The sequence below is a fragment of the Callithrix jacchus genome, chromosome 8 (genome assembly GCF_049354715.1).
Source record: "Callithrix jacchus isolate 240 chromosome 8, calJac240_pri, whole genome shotgun sequence".
In the NCBI taxonomy this organism is placed as follows: Eukaryota; Metazoa; Chordata; class Mammalia; order Primates; family Cebidae; genus Callithrix; species Callithrix jacchus.
This window is the reverse complement of record NC_133509.1, coordinates 36,896,617-36,918,878: the sequence shown is the minus strand read 5'-3', so window position 1 is coordinate 36,918,878 and position 22,262 is coordinate 36,896,617. Positions and strand designations below refer to the sequence as shown.

The 22,262-nt window shown below is 45.7% G+C and overlaps 2 protein-coding genes across 8 annotated transcripts in view; one reads left to right on the top strand and one right to left on the bottom strand.

Moving 5' to 3' along the window:
* The window catches only part of GALK2 (galactokinase 2), a 123,454-nt gene extending 102,525 nt beyond the window's left edge, over nt 1-20,929 (bottom strand). For 3 of the 6 annotated variants that reach the window (XM_035259619.3, XM_078334216.1, XM_035259621.3), the window contains exon 1: nt 20,693-20,929. Coding sequence is in view for 3 of the 6 variants with exons in the window: in XM_035259617.3 (XP_035115508.2) it covers nt 3,058-3,110 (53 nt within the window). In the remaining 3 variants the exon portion in view is untranslated. Of the gene's footprint in view, nt 1-3,057; nt 3,230-20,692 lie in introns of those variants that run through there. The other 3 variants (XM_035259617.3, XM_035259622.3, XM_035259618.3) reach the window with 1 other exon arrangement.
* Nucleotides 20,930-21,107: 178 nt separating this feature from the next.
* The window catches only part of COPS2 (COP9 signalosome subunit 2), a 35,099-nt gene continuing 33,944 nt past the window's right edge, over nt 21,108-22,262 (top strand). For both annotated transcript variants that reach the window (XM_002753449.6, XM_002753450.6), the window contains exon 1: nt 21,108-21,182. In XM_002753449.6, coding sequence (XP_002753495.1) covers nt 21,129-21,182 — 54 coding nt within the window. In that variant the 5' untranslated portion in view covers nt 21,108-21,128. The remainder of the gene's footprint in view (nt 21,183-22,262) is intronic.

The window sequence follows — 22,262 nt, the reverse complement described above, 5'->3', positions numbered from 1 at the left end:
CATTATGCCACATGGAAGAAGCCAGTCACCAAAAAAAAAAAAAAACAACAAACAAAAAACCCATATTTTATGTGATTCCATTTATTTGAAATGTCCAAAGTGACTCATCTATAAATACAGAAAACAGATGAGTAGTTGTTTAAGGGTAGGGGAAAGGCAATGGAGTTCTGGGGTGTACTAATTTAAGGAATGGCTGGATTCTTTCTGAGACGAAAACGTTCTAAGTTTGATTATGGTGATGGTTGCACAGCTCTATGAATACACTAAAAGCCATTTAATTGCAAACTTTAAATGAGTTATATGATACATGAATGTCACTAAAACTGCTATAAAAATAATAATCTGACGATTTAAAAACTTAATCCCAAAGAGAAAGTAAAGATAAGAGAACAAGTGCTAAGAATGCAAAGAAAACTAGAACAGTGAAATTTAGAGTACAGGTACCACGCAAGAGTGGGATGCAGAAACAAAATATTAGAACGTTGATTTCCATTTGATTTTTACATAAAAATAATAAAGAAATTACATTTTACTAAAATGTATAATATGGTTGACTAGTTTTTTTACTCAAAGGATCATGTGTCCTATGAGGTTGAAGAGGCATCCTGAAAAGAAAAAAAAACAGAATTCCACAGGAAGGCTGACCATGTGGTCTTTGTTTATTTTTTTCCTTCTCAGCATGTTGCAATATTTGACTGCTTAGGTGAATTTACAGATTATACTATTTAGATTTAACAAAATACATCCCATTTAAAATGAGTTAAGTGCTGCAAAAGATTCCTGCAAATAAAACATTGCTTGAAGGTAATAATTACATTTTGCACACAAATGGAAAACAAGAAAATGGTAGACCTTATCTATTATGATCTCGTCTGTGGATAACACAGAATAAATATTAACAATAAATATTTGTCACATGAATGAACAATATAAAAATCATGAGGCCGGGTGCGGTGAGTTAAGCCTGTAGTCCCAGCACTTTGGGAGGCCGAGGCGGGTGGATCACGAGGTCGGCAGATCGAGACCATCCTGATCAACATGGTGAAACCCCGTCTCTACTAAAAACTACAAAAAATTAGCTGGGTACGGTGGTGTGTGCCTGTAAGCCCAGCTACTCAGGAGGCTGAGGCAGGAGAATTGCCTGAATCCAGGGGGTGGAGGTTGCGGTGAGCCAAGATCGCGCCATTGCACTCCAGCCTGGGTAACAAGAGCAAAACTCCGTCTCAAAAAAAAAAAAAAAAAAACATGGAAAGCGAGAAGGAACACTAAGGAAATTCAGTAAACAATTCTTCACTTTTAGTACATGTACCTAAAGTTGTTATCACCATCCTCCCCCAAACAGGGTAAATATAGATAGAAATGTTGATCTTTATTATTAAAATCATATAAAATGGAAACATATTAGGAATTTATACATGGATACGTTTTATGTAAAAGACTAAACTACAGGCCAGTCTCAGTGACTCACACCTGTAATCCCAGCACTTTGGGAGGCCAAGACGGGCGGATCACCTGAGGTCAGGAGTTTGAGACCAGCCCGGCCAACATGTCGAAACCCATCTCTACTAAAAATACAAAAAAGAGCTGGGTGTGGTGGCGCCCACCTGCAATCCCAGCTACTCAAGAGGCTGAGGCAAGAGAATGGCTTGAAACTAGGAATGGAGATCATGCCACTGCACTGCAGCCTGGCAACAGAGCTAGACTGTCTTAAAAAGAAAAAAAAAAAAAAAGGGCCGGGCGCGGTGGCTCGCTCCTGTAATCCCAGCACTTTGGGAGGCTGAGGCAGGTGGATCACAAGGTCAAGAGATAGAGACCATCCTGGTCAACATGGTGAAACCGTGTCTCTTCTAAAAATACAAAAAATTAGCTGGGCATGGTGTCGCGTGCCTGTAATCCCAGCTACTCAGGAGGCTGAGGCCGGAGAATTGCCTGAACCCAGGAGGCGGAGGTTGTGGTGAGCCGAGATCGCGCCATTGCACTCCAGCCTGGGTAAAAAAAAAGCGAAACTCCGTCTCAAAAAAAAAAAGAAAAAGAAAAAAAAAAAACTAAACTACAAGGGATCGGGTTATTTTCATGTAACAAATTTCTCATGAATGTTATTGGAAGCATGCCTTTAACAGTGTGTCTTAATTCATTCAAACACATAAAGGCAACAGTGTTATGCAAGATCCTCTTAAGTACATTAAAGCATTCAAAGACACTGAGAAGCAGTCCAAAGCTGGGCTGTACTCTATAATAAGGAATTATGCTTCTTTCTGGCAGCTAAAGACACATTGCTGGTTTAAGGATGACAGAATATTTTCAAGTTGTAGTAAAGTATAATATCAACTGACACATGGTGATAATAAACCACAAGGGAGGAAGAGCTTAAGGACTTGATGTCAGAGAAAAAAGTTAGCAGAAAAAAGCTAAAAACAGCAAAGGCAGAGAGAAGCCAACCTCAGGAAAGCCCTTGGCTAATGTAGCAGGTAAGAGACTTCATTTTATGAGATTTCAGCCCTATTAGTCAGAAAGAAGTATTTCTACAATGTACCTGTAATTGAAAAGATCACTACACTACTAAACTATTAGTTACCCTGTAGCTAGGGGCTGCCAGCAAATTAATTCCTGAGTGACAGTTGAGATTCTCGTGCTTTTTTTTTTTTTAAAGGGGATGAAGAGACCAAAAGAGTTTTTGTGGGTTTTTTTTCAATGACTATTTAAAAAGAAGACTTTTTAAAAGCAGTATCAACTGGCATGTGAGGGGTTCAAAGTTGATTTGGGCATTTCTCCTTAAGGCCAGTATAAAGAATGCACTAATTACAGCAAGAAAAGGATAAGAAAAATCTGCATGGATTAAGCAAAAAACATACAACCCTTGGTAGCAGTCAAGGTGGAATGTGTTTGCGGCGTGATTTGTTTTGCAAGCCCAGCTACATGTCCTTATAGAACCCCAAGGGTTCTACCTACTCCCCAGAACCAAAAGCAGCACCCCAAGGGAGCAGCTAAATGCTGTGGACCCCATCGACACCTAGCTAACCCAGGAGATCCCAAAGCCCGGCGTCGCCTCTCCCCGACCTGGGATGTTCTGCCACCTGGACCGGACGCGTAGCTGGACTCTCTGTAGCCATATTTTGCTAGATATTTCTTTCTTCTGTAGTTTGAAGTGGCTAAGCAAAGCTCCTAGAGCAATCACGAGACTTAGCTGACAAGAGCCGTTTTCTTCCGGAAGGTAACCAGCTCCCGCCCTGCGGAAATCCTGCAGCTTCCCTGAGGCGGCTGCTTCCAGTCGCCCCGCCTCTGGCTCCTCCTCCCTGGACTCAGCCAGGGAGGGACTAGGCACACGCAGGAGCACCCAGCGCAGAGCACGTGCAAAGCTGACTAGTGAGATTTTCTTTTTGCGCCTTGTGGATGTCTGGAAACAGTGTCATAACCTGGCGCCTTTCAAACACCTTAATTTCCGATCTGTCTCGAGCAGCGTTTTTGTTTTTTTGTTGTTTTTAAAAAGTTATGGTTTTGGTGTTTATAGTCCAGTAGCTACTCCCCAAACAACAGTAAAATGTTTACCTATTGCTTCTTTTGTGGATTATTTCCAAATCAAGCAACATAAAATTGATGTATCACTTGATTTAAATAGATTTGTATTTATTTACAGGTTAGAGGCATTGGTGGGCCTTCCTAGAACACAGCAGTGAAAAGACAGAAACACGTTCCTTTTAATGTGCAACACCCCTTAGCATCCAGTTAAACCTCTTCATTTTCCACTTACCTCGAGAAATCCTAGATGCCCTATCTTAAAAAGTACATTATCCGCACTGCATCACTTACTTTTCCTTCCTTCATAGTTCTATTAGCTTATGTATTTATTGTCTGTCTCACCACCTCCATCAATACCACTAGAAAGCAACTAAGTGTTGCATTGGACTTAGCACAGAAAGTCAATACCAGAACAAAAGTATGCCAAATTGCAGGGTTTATTGCCGGTGACCACGGAGGACTCACGTCTCTCCAAACTGTGGCAGAGAAAGAAGAGTGACAAGACCTTTTTATACCCACAAAACCACCTTGGGAGTTGGGGTGAGGAGCGGAGATGGGAATGAAAGCTGTCAATCACCTCCTAGGCTGAGACGAGGGTGAGGGGGCTCCAGACATTCCAAGGGCCAGGAGACTTTTGTCATTCCGATTGCCACTTAAGTGGTCTACAGAGGTCAAGATAAACATTAGTTTATACATTATCTGGACAGGTGTGGGGTCCACATAATTTTAGGTTACTTGGCGCCAGGATGGAATTATCTGGGGGTGCTTACTTTGGTAAACAAAGGCCAGCAATTCTGGCAGTACAGATAAGAGAAAGTATGCAGCTTTTCCTCTCTTTGCATTTTGCAAGGTAATCTTAGTAGTTTACAGAAGCCATGGCTAGCAGTCATTGTGAGGAGAATGGAAACAGTTTTCCCATTTTAAAATGGCATTGTACTGGTTCTAATTCTAGGCCAGCTATATCACATTCGCCCCGTTCTTATAACATAAATTAAATCTTTAATAGGTGTCCTCTTTTTGACACAGAGGCCCATAGTTGGATCTTAGACCCATTAATTTTACCGAATCTATTCTTTCCTGGATAAATTTGCAGAGCATGTTTAAAAGGCATGGTCCAAATGTTAACCCTAGAACCACTAGCACCAAGGGTCCTGCTAACCCAGTGAGCAGGGATGTCAGCCAGGGGGACCAAGAGAACAGTTTTTGGTACCAATTTCCTGAGGCCTCTCTGAGGTGTTTCCTCATTTCTAAGTTTTTCCTAACCATAGCAAGACTGTCTTGGATAATTCCAGAATTATTTGCATAGAAGCAACACTGCTCACCGAGAGCCACATACGGCCCTCCTTCCCTCAAGAACAACACATCTAACCCCTTTTTATTTTGCAATACCATTTTAGCTAAGGAGTCTACTTGTTCAGCTAATTTGGTGAGGGAATTTTCTAGATGGGCAATTTCTGCATCTATTTGATGTGAAAGAGTTTGGAAATTTTGGTCCCCGGTGACTAAGGCAGATATTCCTATAGCGGTGGACCCTGCTATTCCAAGTCCCGGTATAATTATAGGGGCCTGTTTCTAACGTCTGTCTGTATTGGGTGTTATGAGAATTTTACCTTTTATCTGGTGTGGACCTTGGGCATAGATATAGCCTCATTGTCTGAAGCCGTTTTTCGGCCACTACGTTCCCACACCCCATCTCCTTCGCCCTCACTATATTTCCCCACCCCATCTTTTTGTCTTCATTTGTCCTATAGTATTTGCATCTAGGCTCTCATTTAAGAGAGTGCAGAGGTCTAGGGAGAAGGTTATGGGATCTCTGGGAATGTACTCTAGGGTTAAGCTGACAAGGGTGGTTCCAGCCCCAAGTACAGTACTAACAAATTGTCCCGTTGAGCCTTCCGTGATGACCTATTGACAATAAGTGGGCATTAAGGGGGGTGGTTACAGGAGTCAAAGAGATTAGGATGACAACTGTGAACGGCGCAAAAGTCTTAGCTTTAGGGGGTCCGTTGAGGATGAAACTATTTCTTATCTTGCATCGGGGGGCAGTCTTGACGTGTCAATGGTGAATTCAGGCAGTCAGTCTATCCTCCTTGACTGCTGTGGGGGTGACCAGAATCACGGTGTAGGGTCCCTTCCAGCGAGGAGTCAGACCGGAGGCAGTGAATCTCTTTATTAAGACCTTATTCCCCGGCTGGAAGGGGTGTAGCGGCTGGTCAGTGAGGTCCCCTGGAGTAGGTCGAACTCCCCTGATGAGTGAATGCACCTGGGACTGAACAGACTGGAGTGCCTGCAAGGACTTAAGGAGTGTATGATTATGGACTTCAGCATGTATGGTGTCCGCAAGTTTGGGGAGTAAGGGAGGGGGCTTCCCAAACATAATTTTAAAAGGAGTAAAGCCTTTCTTATAGGGAGTACATCGGGTACGGAGGAGAACAAAAGGAAGCAGGTTGACCCAGTTTTCACGGGTTTCTAGAATGAATTTTGTTAAAGTTTCCTTTATGGTCCGGTTCATCCTTTCAACCTGCCCTGAACTCTGGGGGCGATAGGCACAGTGTAGCTTCCAGGATATGCCCAGGGCCTTGGGTAGGCCCTGTGAAACCTGTGCCATAAAAGCAGGGCCATTATGTGATCCCAGTGTCAGGGGCAAGCCGTACCGAGGAACCACGTCCTATAGCAATCTCTTTGTTACTACCAGTGCAGTTTCTGACCTAGTAGGAAAAGCCTCGACCCATCCAGAAAAAGTGTTTGTAAACATAAGGAGGCATTTACAGACTCAAGCTGGGGGCTTTATTTCAGTAAAATTTACCTTCCACTGTTCCCCTGGGCTAGTATCCCTAAGCCTTATTCCTGCTTGACTAGTTTTACTGTCTCCTAAATTTACCCTGTCGCTTACATTACAATGAATAGTAGTTTCCCTAACAATCTTATGTAAATGTGGAATGTAGTATCTGGCCCTTAACAACTCAGTGAGTTTTGTTTGTCCTAAGTAAATGGCCTGGTGTGTTCTTAACTAGAGTCTTCTCTAGAGCCTCAGGGAGCACAATCCTTATGTCTAGTAGAAGCCACCATCCTGTGGAATTTTGCCCTCCACCCTGTTCTTTAGCAAAGTTTTCTTCCTCAGGCGAGTAAGTTGGGGTACGAGGCAGGTTTGGGGCCGGCAAAGTCACAAGAAGAGTCAGAGGTTTTATTGGCCCCAAGGCTGCCTATCTGGCTTGCAGGTCAGCTGCCCTATTTCCCCTTGTCTCTGGTGAATCTCCCTTCTGGTGTCCTTTGCAGTGTATTAATGCCACTGCCCTGGGCTTCCATAGAGCTTTCCCTCTGAGGTGAGCAGCCCTCTTTCTTTATAAATGGGTCCATGTACTTGGGCTGTAGCAAAGGCATATCGACTATTTATGTAGATATTGACAGTTTTTCCCTCTGCCCAGTCCAAGGTCTTTATTAGAGTTATGAGTTCGGCCTTCTGGGCTGAGGTCCCGTGTGGGAGAGCCTGAGCTCAGATAACTCGCTCTAGGGTAACCACAGCTGCCCCGGCATACCTGACTCTGTTGACCATGAAGCCGCTTCCATCCGTATACAATACCTCTTCCGGGTTCTGCAGGGGGACGTCAGTGAGATCCGGTCGCGCAGCGTGGAGGACATCTATTGTCCATTGGAAGTCATGAATTGGCTCCTCTGGCCTGCTGTCAGGTAGCAATATGGCGGCGTTTGACATCCATTTTCTGGGGCTCCACGGAGTACCGACTCTACCACGTGGGGAGCCACTAAGTTTAACTCCTGTCTCAAAGTCAGCTTGTCTGCCTCTTTGATTAATAGGGCTGGGGTCGCCACCATTCTCAGACAAGCTGGCCGCCCAGAGGCTACGGGATCAAGTCCTTTTGAAAGATAGGTGAATGGCTGGGATTAGGGTCCCAGAGTTTGGGTGGGCACCCCATTAGCAACTCTCTGTTTTTCATGCACAAACAACTGGAAAGATCTAGAGCTGTCTGGCAAGGCTAAGGCTGGGACCACAGTCAGGGCAGTCTTGAGCTTGTCAAAAGCCTGTTGCTCTACCTCTGTCCATGTTAAGGGCTGATTTCCTCCAGTGCAGGCATACAGGGGCTTGGCTATCTCAGAAAATCCTAAAATTCATAGCCTGCAGTACCCTAGTGCCCCAAGGAATTTTTGAACTTGGAGTTTCATGGTGGGGGTGGGTATTTGCAGCACTGCTTGGATTCAGCTGGGTGCCAGTGCCCGGTTGCCTTTCTCTATAATAGAGTCCCAGTAAGTAACTCTCGGCTGGCAGAGTTGGGCCTTTTTAGCTGAGACCCGGCACTCTAAAGTCTGTAGGGTCCTTAGTAATGACTGGGTGGTCTCTTTACAGTCCTCCTGGGTTTTTGTGGCTAAGAGTAAGTTGTAACTCAGCTCAGAAATCAGCAAGGTCTTGGCTCAGCATATCATCAAACAAAGTAGGGGAATTCTTAAAACTTTGCAGCAGCTTCTCTGCTGGATTTCTGGTTCCCGGGAGGTAACTCGGGTTTCCTGGAGTGCTGTTATCACTGCTTTAGTAACTCCCTTATCTTGCTTGGCCTCTAAGGTGTTCCTATTGTTAAAAACTTTTTGGGCAATTTCTAACAACTGAGCTAAATTTATTTCCTGAAACCCCTCTAATTTTTGCAACTTTCTTTTGATGTCTGGGGCAGACTGGGAAACAAAAGCTAGATTTATGGCCCGCTGATTTTTACAGTCCCTCCCATGGAGTCGCTCTCTTAACCCCCTCTAACAATTACCGGTGAAAAGTGTTCGGAGCCTGGTGACCCCTCAAGGTGTTGGGCCCCCATGTGGGGTCGGGTAGATGAAAAATACCATTTTAATTTGGTCCTGGCATTTTCTGATCTTCCCCCCGTCCTACGTATTGCTTTATGGGCTTCTTGTCTGATTCTACTCCAGAATTAGACAACACACTCAGGAATAATTGTTGGCAGTTATTCTAAATGGGGTGATAAGTTTGCAGTACAGATTTTAAGAGCCCTGTCAAAGCCTGGGGCTTCTCAGAGAACGGGAGATGTTGAGCTTTCTGACAGAACTTACTCTATTGTAAAACTTTGCTACCGCTTCAAGATCCTCCAGCCTCCCAGCACGACCCCTTCCCGGGGAACTTTCTATCTCAGTAGTTTTCTAACCCTCCCCCTCTTGCCATTTTAGTAGTTCCCCAGCCTTCCCAGGAACTGCTAAACTCAGCACTTCCCCAGCCCCTCCCCTCTTGCACAGCCCCTCATACTGGAGGTATCTGCCGGCTTGCAGGCCATAAAAATTCCTTTTGCCACGCCACAGGTGCTGCGTGTCAATTTTGGGTGCAGCCCAGCAGATTTTTCCTTGCTTTTAATAAAGCTTGTGCCAGCACTTGGTGTTTTGGCCTTCTCCTTAATTTCTATCACCTTCCAGTTATATAAGTCACCTGACAAGAAGTGAACAAAGAATGGGCGACCCCAATTGTTTTCTTCTTATTGGGGAGCCTCTCGGAGAAGAAGGACTGCCGGTGGGTGTAGGGCCCTGCTTCAAGTGTAGAGAGGAGACAAGGGCTGGTCATTAGAATTATCCAGGAAGGGGTGTTGGGACCCCACCCCCGAGGGCCGAGAATACGGTGGAGGCAACTGTTGGTCCTTGGCAGGGCCTGGAAGAACAGCCGGTGCTGAGGGGCCCTTTTTTTGGGCCTGCTAGCATAACCTGAAGTCCAGCACACTTTATACATTTTTCAAGCCAAGGAGAGGGGTGCTGGTTCAGCCTCAGCCATTGATCGATGTATGGAAATTGATTAGGGTGGGCCGGAGACCCTGACACCATGTTCCAGACAGCCTGAGTTATCTTGGGGTCATATGTCCCTGTATCTGGCCAGTCTACCCCAAAGACTGGCCACTCTAACTCACAAAGGGTGCGAAGCCTCTGTGGGGTTAGCTTAACACCATACTGGCCAGAGAACCCTAATTTAAAGTTTTCTGTCATGCATGGGAGGCGGGTGTATGGTCAGGACTGTGACAAGCCCATTTGGTCGTTTTCTTTCAGTTTTAAATTTTCCCTGAGAGATTTTACTAGTTTAAGACTGGCCTTATTGAGGACTTGAACTAACAATCTTGCAGCTTGGGGCTCCCCAGCCCCACCTTAACTGTTGTGCTAACAAATAATTTGCACTACAAAGAGTTAGAAAGCTGTTCTTAAAGCGAGTTTTTAGATGCAAATGCTACATGAGACAGTGTGGCCTGCCTGAAAGCCGGGTGGGGCGGGCAGCCAGCAGAGAAGGGGAAAAAACGCTTTTGGGGTCAGTTTAAACTGAGCTCCAAGCCGCTGGGCCGGCTTCGAGTTCTTCGCCTCTGCAGCTTTTTGTCACTTTTACACAGGAACCCTGAAAAGCATTAAATTCTTGTCTCCCCCCCTTTTTTTTTCTTTCTTCTCCACTCTCTTCTGTTTTCTCTCTCTTTCCCTATTTCCTCTCTCTTGCTTTCTTTTCTTTGTCTCTGTCTCCTCTCTCTTCTTTTCTTTTCCTTTCTTTCAGGACTCTTGCTTACTACCCGTGTCTTTCTTTTTCTGTGGTATAGCCAACTTTGGAAAGCCTCTAATTCAAATTTTGCCCTCTCTAAAGCAGGTTTTAGTAAGGCCTCCCTGTGATACACTACCGGGCACTGCTTATTATAACATTGGACACTTTTCTGGCAGAATAGGCAGTTACCAGTTTTCCATCCCAACCAGACAAAGAGCTCTCGTAGACCCTGATCTAGGACTTTGTTTCCTACAACCCCAAAGAAACTACTTCTGAGGTGCTGGGGGCACAACTGCCTTCCCGACATGGACTCAGACCCAGCACGGGCAAAAATACTCTTTTCCCAGTGGAGGTGGCTGGGAGAATTTACAGACCACAATGATCATAACAAGGAAGAAAATAAAAACAACTAAAGTCAAGACTATTTGCCACATGGTGGAGAAAGAAAGAATGAGGCCTCAGTGATAGAAGAAGAAGATGAGAAAGAAGGAGAAGAGAGTAATCTCTGCAGGGGTATAATCAATGAAAGTTCCCTGCATCCAGTGGTTCATCAACCACTGTAATATATCTCCTACCTCAAGGGAAGATGGTCTGAACCAGTGATGTCTGCTAGCAGAAGTCTAATAAAACTAACAAATTTACAGACGAGACAGGACCAATGAAAGAGTGACGAACAAGGGATGGGAGCCTTCCAGAGGAGACCACTCAGTTGCCTGCCGGGCCACACCCCCGGAGGGGTATTTCAGGAACGTCTTGACTAGAGGTGTACCCGTATAATCCCCGGGCCTGGTCACCTCAGGATGGAAGTCCGAGTAGGACAGCTCTGAGATGAATCACCGTTATGCCTTATGACGCTCCCGTGGAACCGCGGGTGGAGGCCCACTCAAGCCCCGTGGCTTTCAGCCGTGGGACTACATAGATACTCACACACACTCTCACTCACACAGAGGCTACGGAAAACAATTGAATGCTGACACCCACTATGCCAGCTACCAGAAGGCTGCCACCCACTATGACAGCCACCAAAAGGCTGGCACCCACTATGCCAGCTACCCGACGCTGATATACCCACTATACCAGCTACCCTACGCTGATATACCCACTATACCAGCTACCAGAAGGCTGCCACCCACTATGACAGCCACCAGAAGCCTCAAGCGACATCTCGGTGAGGCTTGCCAGGTCAGAGTTGCAGTGACTCATCAGTCCCCCGCCACAGGCCCTTTCCCTTGAACCAGTTCCCAGATCCCAAACCAACCTACCTCCAGAGGCTTTTAGGACCCTGAAGAATTTTGGGCGAATGTCGGCCGGGTGGGGCTCCTCCGCAGTGGCCCTCAGGGGGCCATGAGACAGCTCAGGGGGCGCCTCCCCTAGAGGCTTCCGAGGAAGGAGCCGCCACCCGGGCAAGACTCTGAAATGGCTTTTGTCTGATGATGAAAAATAAGATCTCGGTGGGACCTCCAAAATGTTGCATTGAACTTAGCACAGAAAGTCAATACCAGAACAAAAGTATGCCAAATTGCAGGGTTTATTGCCGGTGACCACGGAGGACTCACGTCTCTCCAAACTGTGGCAGAGAAAGAAGAGTGACAAGACCTTTTTATACCCACAAAACCACCTTGGGAGTGGGGGTGAGGAGCGGAGATGGGAATGAAAGCTGTCAATCACTTCCTAGGCTGAGACGAGGGTGAGGGGGCTCCAGACATTCCAAGGGCCATGAGACTTTTGTCATTCCGATTGCCACTTAAGTGGTCTACAGAGGTCAAGATAAACATTAGTTTATACATTATCTGGACAGGTGTGGGGTCCACATAATTTTAGGTTACTTGGCGCCAGGATGGAATTATCTGGGGGTGCTTACTTTGGTAAACAAAGGCCAGCAATTCTGGCAGTACAGATAAGAGAAGGTATGCAGCTTTTCCTCTCTTTGCATTTTGCAAGGTAATCTTAGTAGTTTACAGAAGCCATGGCAAGCAGTCATTGTGAGGAGAATGGAAACAGTTTTCCCATTTTAAAATGGCATTGTACTGGTTCTAATTCTAGGCCAGCTATATCACATAAGGGCAAGCAGATTGGTTTTTAATGAATAGGTAGGTAAAGGGAATGAACGATGAGAGGTGAAGTGATGTGCCTAAGATCACAGCGATCATTGGGAGCAAACCTGAAATTAAAATTCAGATCTGTTAACTCTCAATCTAGTGCACTTTGCACCTCTGAAATGTTGAGATTAAACCCAAATGAAGACAACTAGCAATACACCTATTCATTCCAAAGTTTCCTGATTGAGGAAGTTTGGGCCAACATGCTCCGCACACTAGGGGTAGTAGCATAACTTACAGAGATTTAGCAAGTTGTATACATCGGTAAGTTGCTGCTCCAGAATTTCTATATGTAGATGCATACTTTGTCTCCGTGTTTCCTTCCCCCTTTTATATACAGGGTTTACAGTCACCCGCCACCACACCCAGCTATATTTTTGTATTTTTAGTAGTGATGGTTTCACCATGTTGGCCAGACTGGTCTCGAACTCCTGACCTCAGGTGACCCACCAATCTCAGCCCCACAAAGTGCTGGGATAACAGGCGTGAGCCACTGTGCCTGGCCAAATGTTTAAATATTTTCACATTAGATATGTCTAATAAGAACTAATGGAACATCTTCTTGAAATTGAAAAGGAAATACTATTTTTCTACCCCATAAGGATTGTCAGAAAGGTTTAAAGAGACAATAATATATGCAAAGTGCTTACTTAGCAAGATGCCTAGTATGAGGAATATAGTATAAGAAAGTAATGTTAGTTTTGAATACCTTCTGTATACAGGAGGAAGGGGGAAGGAAACATGGAGACAAAGTCTGAATGGACAATAAAGCTTAGCCAAAGAGTAGCAGCTCCTTGGCACCCCTTTGGGTCATTACTGTAAATGATACATCAAAGAAACAATGTTACTCTGGTCTCTGGGCTGCTTTTTCACTATTATTTCAGTCCCTCTTTATGATGTTCAAATGAATCAATTATATCTTCTTGTTTCTGAGGTCCAATAAATCCTAGTTTGATGTTCATTTTGGTTTAATTTTGAGCAACAGGAGTCATCACTGTCACTTGTAAATAGTTTTAATAGGGAGATAACCTAAATTTAACAAAATGTAAAATGTTTAGGAACATCAGTAAACACAGAAAAGAGCAGAATCTTTTTTTTAGACAGGAGTTTTGCTCTTTGTTGCCCAGGCTGGAGTGCAGTGGTGAGATCTTGGCTAACTGCAACCTCTGCCTCCCAGGTTCAAGCAATTCTCCTGTCTCAGCCTCCCAAGTAGCTGGGATTATAGGCACTCACCACCACACCCAGCTAATTTTTTGTATTTTTAGTACAGATTTCACTATGTTGGCCAGGCTGGTCTCAAACTCCTGTCCTCAGGTGAGCCTCCTGCCTCAGCTTCCCAAAATGCTGGGATTACAAGCCTAAGCCACTGCACCCAACCTCTAATATATTGTTTTGCATAAGTTCAAAAATAACCAATTCTAAAGTTTTGAAATTTTTTTAGTAGTCCAAAATAAACTAATTTATTCAGGCCTCAGCCACCTGCGTAGCTGAAATTACAGGCGCCCACCACCATGCCCGGCTAATTTTTTCTTTTTAGTAAAAATGGGGTTTCACCATGTTAGCAAGGCTGATCTCGAACTCCTGACCTCAGGTGATCCACCTGCCATGGCCTCCCACAGTGCTGGGATTACAGGCATGAGCCACCATGCCCAGATGGAATTATTTTTTAAAGAATAAAATGTCAAAGATAATCTCTGCAGAACTGCTTAAAAATGTGTTATTTCTGTAATACTCTGAATGTATAACAATAATGGCATGAATCATGGTACACTGTTACATTCAACAAGGGATTATTACACAGCCACTAAAATAATTATTATCAGGAATATATGTTAAGACTGGGCAATATGGTTCACACCTGTAATACCAATGCTTTGGAAGGTTGAGGTGGAAGGATTGCTTGCGGTCAAGAGTTCAAGATCAGCCTGGGCAACACGGTAAGACCCAATCTCTACCAAAAAAATATATATATATATTTTAAATTTGTCAGGAATAGTCACATGTACCTGTAGTCCCAGCCACTGATGAGGCTGAGGTGGGAAGATCACTTAAGCCCAGGAGTTTGAGGCTGCAGTAAGCTATGATGGTACCATTGCACTCCAGCCTGGGCAACATAGTAAGATCCTGTCTCTAAATAGAAACAAACTAACAAACATTGACCTATCCTGCTACATAGATGCAAAAAGAATCCAAACCTATCCTATACTTAACTGCGTAACATTTGTGGATTCATGTGAACAGAACTGGAAGTTTAATGCTACCTGTTTGAAAAGTGGTTTTCCTCCTTTATTTCATTGTTTATTTTGAATTCTGCCAATGATTCTGTGTAACAGTAATGTGTGGTTTTTTTTAATGGTATGGGAAGAAGTTCTTTATTTTATCATGTGACCCCACATAACAGCTGCCCAACCACACAATGTAGACATGAATAAAGATGGCTCAGAAATAGCATGTACTAGTATTAGTGACCCAACTAGTGACTATTGGGATAAAGGGAATAAAGTTTTTACTGATTTATAGTAGTCTTTAAATGCATTTTATACTGAGTAGTTATTTCATGTTTTCTTAAAACAACTATTGTATTGAACTAAAAATAAACTAGGTAATTTGTTCACATAACAAATCTACATTCAAAAGCATGGTTACAAATTTTCCACTTAGTTCATTTTTCTGTTCTTGGCATTACTACAAATGCCTCATTCTGCCATCATGTTGAATTCTTCAGCATCTTCTGTATCATTTTCAGGGGTGTCTCTGGGAAGTAGTGATGCCTATCTTCCCTCAGAAACACACTGCTATCCCCAATATACCCACAATTCACACATTTTCCCTTCTCTGAGGTGTGCCACTTTTTGGCACAATAGAAAAAACACACTATTAGGATTTGAAAAACTAAATTCTGGGCCTGGTTAGGTCATAAACTATAGAAAGCTTAGGTCATATATTCTCCCCAGGTGCTAGTTTCTCCACTGCAAAAAATAATTCATATTTGCTTGGTCCTTTGTAGTCCTTTACTATTTCATTTATCTTCATGATAACCCTTAAATTTAGGTAAGGTAGCATTATGCTCTTTGTATAGAAGAAATTCCATCTCAAAGAAGATATAGTCTCCCAAAGATCCCATAAGTAGTAATATATTAGGCAGAGCAAAACTCACACACCTCACTCAAGATCCTAGTACCGGTACATGCTGTGCTAAGTCTGCTAAAATGGGTGAAGCGGCAATTTCTCAGGTCCCTTCTAATGATCCTGTTCTCTGCTTCTACTTGCTATTTTTTCTCTCTTCTCTCAACTAGTGTTAACATCCGAAACAATATATAATCACCAAATTTCATTTACCATTTTTTATTCAATTCTTTAAATTTTTCTATTTCCATGTTAAATCCAGAGAAATGTTACTTTTTTGAAAGTTTCTACTTCTGCCTGCCTCTCTGAAGGCCATGGGATTTACCTGTTTGTCAAAGCAGAAATTCCCAACATTTTGTAAACACAATTAATCACGTTTTATAACTGTAAAGACAATTATTCCATACTTAAAACCAATCCAAAATAAAATAAATCCTCAGTAATTCTTATTCCCTGGAGTAGTCATTTTAATTAGATTCTATTGATTCATTATTTTTTACTGTGCGCCTTTCTCTGGGAAATATTATTAGTCTACCTTGCTATCCAGTCTCTTTTGCTGACAAGAAAATGTCAGTCTTAAGAGTCAGCAAAGCTTCTACTTCCACTATCACATATGAAGAATGAACTAAAAAACACTTAACTTGGAAAGTAAAATTTAAATGAGGGATTCAAGACATTTCCCAACGCATCATATGACCAATTTAAAAGTTGGTATGATGTGCCTAAAATAACAAACTAACTTTTACTTACAATAAAGTTACAGATGTGCTGATTAGTCATGCTGACATGTACATATGAAATATACCTAAACCAAATTAAAAGAAAACAAAATACATTCTATGGCAATCTTGAAAAGTCAGGGAGCTCAATAAATATTAAGAGTATGCTCTCACAATGAGAGCATTAAACACTTGGTAATTAACATAATTTAATATGCAAAAAATGAGAAAACATACAGGATGAGGGATGAGGAGTACACATAGGAAATGTTTGTGATTTTCTTCATTTTGATTGTATTGTTTTCTTGTCTTCAGGAGGGAAGATTTTGAATTCAACAAAATATTTAAGAAGGGAATTCACATCTTTCTGTTCTCAATGGTATTCTTGAGCTATTTTCTCAGCAGCCCATGTTCCTGGTTAAAGTTTATGATTATTGAGAAATGTCACTGCTTCTACCATGGAAATTTTGCCTTTGAGGATGCTCTCAATATTTATATCAAAGTGATGGCCTTTCGGCAAATCTAAATTCCTTTGGCTCTTGACATGTTTCAGCAGCTTTTACTGTTTGGAAAACTCTGCCCCTACCGCAAAAGCTCTCTCTCTCTCTTTCCCTCCCCCACAAAGAGGCTCCCTTATCTCTCACTTTACATACCGGCCCTAGCCCTCCCGCCGCCCAGCTTCCCGCCGCCCAGCTTCCCGCCCAGCAGTTCAAACTGACCAACAGTTGCCCACCACCTCGGCTTTTGGCTTCCCCACCCCCCAGCCCTTCAGCCCCCTATAAAACAACCCTGCTCCTCTGAGCGGCGCGGCCATTCTCCTCTTCCTCCCGGCTGGTCCGCCCGGAGGCTCTTTCCTCTCAATAAAGCCTGAACTTAAGGAATTTCCTCTAGCCTGCGGTCCGGTTTTTTCCGAACGAGCTCAGTCTTCCCGCAGAGGGTAGGTCGGACAAATGGTGCCGGAAACCCGGGACGGGAGCTGGGGCCGTTGGCCCGGCCACGGCCCCCCTCCCCGACCTACCCAACACTGGCCCTGCCACCTCCACGTTCTGATTAAGGTAAGCCAAGTTTTTCTTGCTTTGCCTTCCCCCGCTTCCCGTCTCCTCTTCCTATGGCACGGTGCAGTTGCTCCCTCTCCGGCGTTCCACACGGACTCCTTGCCTAGTCTCGGCCGAGCCAAGGTAGTCTTCCATTCCGGCTCCAGGAGCCTTCCGAGGGACAGCCGCCAGACGGGGGACGCCCCTCTGACCGCTTCCCTTTCCGTACTTAATTGTACTCCGGGGAATTTGCAACGAACGGGGACGCCTTTTCGTTACATCTGCCCATCCGCACTGGAGAGTCTTTAGCTGCACCTGCCATGGGAAATTCGGAGTCCAAAATACCTCTGAGCACCCCCCTCGGGTGCTTGCTGCGAAATTTTACCAAATTGGGATATTCCCAAACCCTCAGAAAGAAAAAGCTTATTTTCCTGTCCCAGGTGGCTTGGCCCCAATACAAACTCAGTAACCAGTCACATTGGCCCCCGACTGGCACTTTTGATTTCAACACCCTCCGAGATCTCGACGATTTTTGTCGCCGCACGGGCAAGGACAATGAAATTCCTTACGTCCAGGCTTTTTGGGACCTCCGTACCCACCCCAACCTATGTTCTTCCTGCTCCACCTACCAAATCCTCTTATCTCGAACCCCCCGTAAATCTTCCTCCACTACCTCTCCCCCTCCCTACTCCTCACCGGAGGATCTGCCTGAACATCTGTCCTCTCCTGCCAATCTCAGCAACCACTCGCCATCAACGGCACGCCCTTCCCCCACTCCCTCTGCACCTCCTACTCAGAGGCCATGCCTCGCTCTCCCTCTACTCCCTCCGAGCCCCCTCCCTCAGAGGCTGCACTTCCTCTTGCCTCTCCGGTGGCGGCCCACACCTGCTCCCACCAGCCAGCTATCCTGGCCCCACTCCGAGAAGTAGCAGGCGCAGAAGGTTTAATCAGGGTCCATGTTCCTTTCTCACTCCAAGACCTGTCCCAAATTGAGAAACGTTTAGGATCCTTCTCAGCCAACCCGTCCACCTATATTAAAGAATTCCAATACCTCACTCAAACATAAGAAGCCCTAGTCCGGTACACTCGACTAGATCCAGCCTCCCAAAATGGGGCCACTGTATTAGCCTCCCATTTTATCTCCCAGTCAGCACCCGACATAAGAAAGAAACTAAAGAAAGCAGAAGAGGGGCCAGAGACTCCCATCCAAAACCTGGTAAAAATGGCCTTTAAAGTATTCAATGCCATGGAAGATGCGGCTGAGGCTGCCCGCCAAACTCGCATGAAGCAGAAGGCTGCCCTCCAGACCCAAGCCCTAGTGGCGGCTCTAAGGCCAGCAGGGAACCAGAAGCCCAAGGCCGAAACCCATGCCCCTCCAGGGGCATGTTTCAAATGTGGAAAGGAAGGACACTGGTCCCGAGCCTGTCCACAACCACGGCCACCAACTAAGCCTTGCCCTATCTGTCGGCTCCCGGGACACTGGAAGTCAGACTGCCCCAGCTTCCCCAGGGTGCCGGTTCCTCAAAACAGACACACTGGCGTTACGCAGCCGGCGGTCACCCTCAGTAGGGAGGAGCCTGCTTGCCAGGAGCCGACCTCCGAGGGAGCTCCGTTCCCCAGTCTACTAGGGCTGCTAGATGACTAGCGGGGCCCTGGCTTTCCGACTCCGGTTACCCTTGCCGAGCCTAGGGTCACAAGACATGGGGGCTACCTACTCCGCTCTTCCTTCTTATTCTGGCCATCTCACCCCTTCCCAGGTCTTGGTCATGGGAATCGATGGGACCCCAAGTATCCCCTACCAAACCCCACATTCCCTAGGCCGAAACGTCCCTAGCTGTAACAGAACTATACGGGTAACCACTAATGTAACAACCCCACGAGGAACGTTTTTCGGGTGTAACAAGACCTTAACAAAAACTCTCTACATTGGCCTTTCCTCCTCTCTTTTATGCCTCCCGGTAACCCTAGTCCCTTGACTCACTATATATTCCCCAGCCGAATTCCAGATGCTGCAAACTCCCCATCGCTGCACCCGATGAGCTGCCTTCCTACCCATTGCCGTTGGAGTCTCCCTTGCTGGTTCAGCACTTGCAGCAGGATTAGGAGGAGGGGCACTAGTCCACTCTCACCTGGCTATAGCCCGACTGACCTCACAACTCCAAGCGGCTATTGATGACTCTACTGAGTCTTTAGCATCACTCCAACGACAGATCACCTCAGTTGCCCAAGTTGCCTTGCAGAACCGAAGAGCCCTGGACCTGCTCACTGCTGAACGAGGAGGGACCTGTATCTTCCTACAGGAAGAGTGCTGTTACTACATCAATGAATCCGGCCTAGTAGAAACCCGAATCGAGAGCCTCCAGAAACTCAAAACTAACCTCTAGAGTCAGAAGTTCTCGGCTGAAGCCACAGCGTGGTGGTCTTCCTCTATGTATACCCTCTTGTCACCATTGCTTGGGCCCCTAATAGCCGTTTGCCTAATCTTACTTCTTGCTCCTTGCTTTCTCCAGTTCCTACAGCGGCTCTTTCAAGAACTGACTGGAGTCACCATCCACCAGATGCTGCTCCAACCCCACCCTGAACGAGTGCAAGAAGCAGACCTCTCCCCAAACCTCCAGGCTCCTTAGGAAAAGAAACCTCTTCAGAACCCCCCCGTCGACCCTTGTCAGCAGGAAGTAGCCAGAGAGACAACCGACGCCCCTGACCCCCTCTTTTTCTTTTCTTTAAGGAGTCGGGAATGTTTGGAAAACTCTGCCCCTACCGCAAAAGCTCTCTCTCTCTCTTTCCCTCCCCCACAAAGAGGCTCCCTTATCTCTCACTTTACATACCGGCCCTAGCCCTCCCGCCGCCCAGCTTCCCGCCGCCCAGCTTCCCGCCCAGCAGTTCAAACTGACCAACAGTTGCCCACCACCTCGGCTTTTGGCTTCCCCACCCCCCAGCCCTTCAGCCCCCTATAAAACAACCCTGCTCCTCTGAGCGGCGCGGCCATTCTCCTCTTCCTCCCGGCTGGTCCGCCCGGAGGCTCTTTCCTCTCAATAAAGCCTGAACTTAAGGAATTTCCTCTAGCCTGCGGTCCGGTTTTTTCCGAACGAGCTCAGTCTTCCCGCAGAGGGTAGGTCGGACATTTACCTGCACGGAAGACACAGGATCTTTGAAATCAACATATACATCTCTTAGAAATGAAGAAATGATAGCAGCTTGTCATCTTTACGAGCAGTCTCTCCCTTAATTTCTGGATAGAGACTAATTTGCTCTCACAGGAGGCTGTTGGTAGAGGGATGCCTGCAGCAGGAGAGGGCTTCATCTTGCTGATTTCCCGTTTTTCTCCGTTCTCTAGGTCCAAATTCCTGATCCCGCGAGTCACCGCAGCCCCCACCTCCCCGTAACATGATACCCTCAGGTTCCCCGTAATGTATTTTTTAAAAACCAGTCGTTGTTACCTTAAATTGGTCCCAATGGCTGTAAAGGTCAGTTTATAATTCGTTGAACAACTGAGTAAGATTTAAGGCAACTCAACTGATACCTGTATACCTAATTTGGGATATCCACAGAATCGTTTTGTCTCCTACAAATATAACAAGCATTAAGTGTAAACTGTGTTGCTGAAAAGTACTCCCAAGTATTTTAGGATAATCCACCGTAATGTGTGAGCTAAATGCACACGTACGATGACAGCAGAAATAATACCTGTCATATAGGACGGCATGTCAGCCTTTTCTCCGCGAAAGGCTTCTGGTCCTAAGCTGTCCCTTACTTTCATCGGAATGAGATGCTTCCAGAGTCCCAGGCAAGGGAGGACACTGCTCCCTTACTCAGGAGCCTGGAAATTGCTCGATGCGAGCGCAGTTTCTGACGCCTTTCGGCTGAGACGTGCAGCCCCTGACAATTTCCCAGTTGCTAGGTTTAGTTGCTAAGGCACCAATCGCTTCGCAGGAAAAGGTGGGTGGTGCAGTCCCTTTTGGAGTCGTACCGAATTCTCTAGATGTCGAGGTAATGGTTCCGGCAGGAAACAGCTCCTCTAAGAGGGACAGGAAGGCGAAAAGAAGCTGAGAGTGACGTCTCTGAGCCGCGGAGGATTGTGGGAGGAGGTTGTCTCCAATTTCTCCTCCCCCTCCCGGCCAAGATGTCTGACATGGAGGATGATTTCATGTGCGATGATGAGGAGGACTACGACCTGGTGAGGCACAGGGAACGAACTCTGGGGGTGGAGATGTGTCTAGTTTTTGAGGCCCCGGCCGAGGCGGCAGCGGCCTCTCCCCGTAAAGCATGTGCCGCTTCCAGCCACTCTCAGTGCGGTGACAGGACTGGTTTACCTCCTCTCCGTTCCCGCACTGGGCCTGGGCCTTGCTTCTCCAGCATGGGGGAAGGGAGGGCAAAGAAGGCAGCGAAGAGGGTCCTGGGCCTTGCGCTCCAAGTCTGAGCGTCTTCTGCGTTTACACTGATGCCCCTGGCCCAGGCGTTCCGTTCTCTGTGCCTCCTGCCTCCCCACCGCGCGAGCCGCCTCGGTGACCATGCTGCGGTATAGGCCCTGGCTTTGCTGCTTCGGGCCCAGCGTTCTGCGCCCCCACTTCTTCACACTCGAACTGAGCGGGTGCGAAATGCTAGGAGAAGTCTGAAAACTGGGCGGGGGTGGGGGTGCCTACTGCTCCCAGGCCTGACCGCGAAACGCAACTTGAGTCTCCTGGAGACATAGCTTTAATAGCCTTGTCCAGGGTCAGTTTTGGTCGGGAGTAAGTGTGTAGTGGAAAGTTCAAAGCAAGGATAACTGAAAAAAGGGTAGTTGAATTACTTGCTCAGTTCTTTATGAAGAAAAGCTGGGGAGGAGGTTTTGCTTGTGTTTTGGGGGGACGGTTTGTACGAGAATTGAACCCATGGATTTTCTCTTAGAAATTTCCTAGTGTACAAAGTTTAAAACAGCAGCAGCATAGAAATAAACGAATTTCTCTGGCAGAGTGGAGATTTTCAAAGATTCAAAGCTTCATTAAGTAATGGATTTACAAGTTTGAATGATGTTTGCTATTAAAAAAACATCGTGTGGAAACTCAAAATTATGTTGACCCAGAGTTAACGTCAACTTGCTTTTTTTCTTTATTTTGGAGGTGTTTCATATAGTTCTTTTATATCATTTTAAGTGCCAAAGGTTGTCAAAATATTAATGTATTTTTAAGTTAGTCTATAACTTCGTATATATTTTTAATTCTTTTCATTTTAAAAGAAGGCACACTGCAAGCGGGAGACAAATTCTCGCTATTAATTA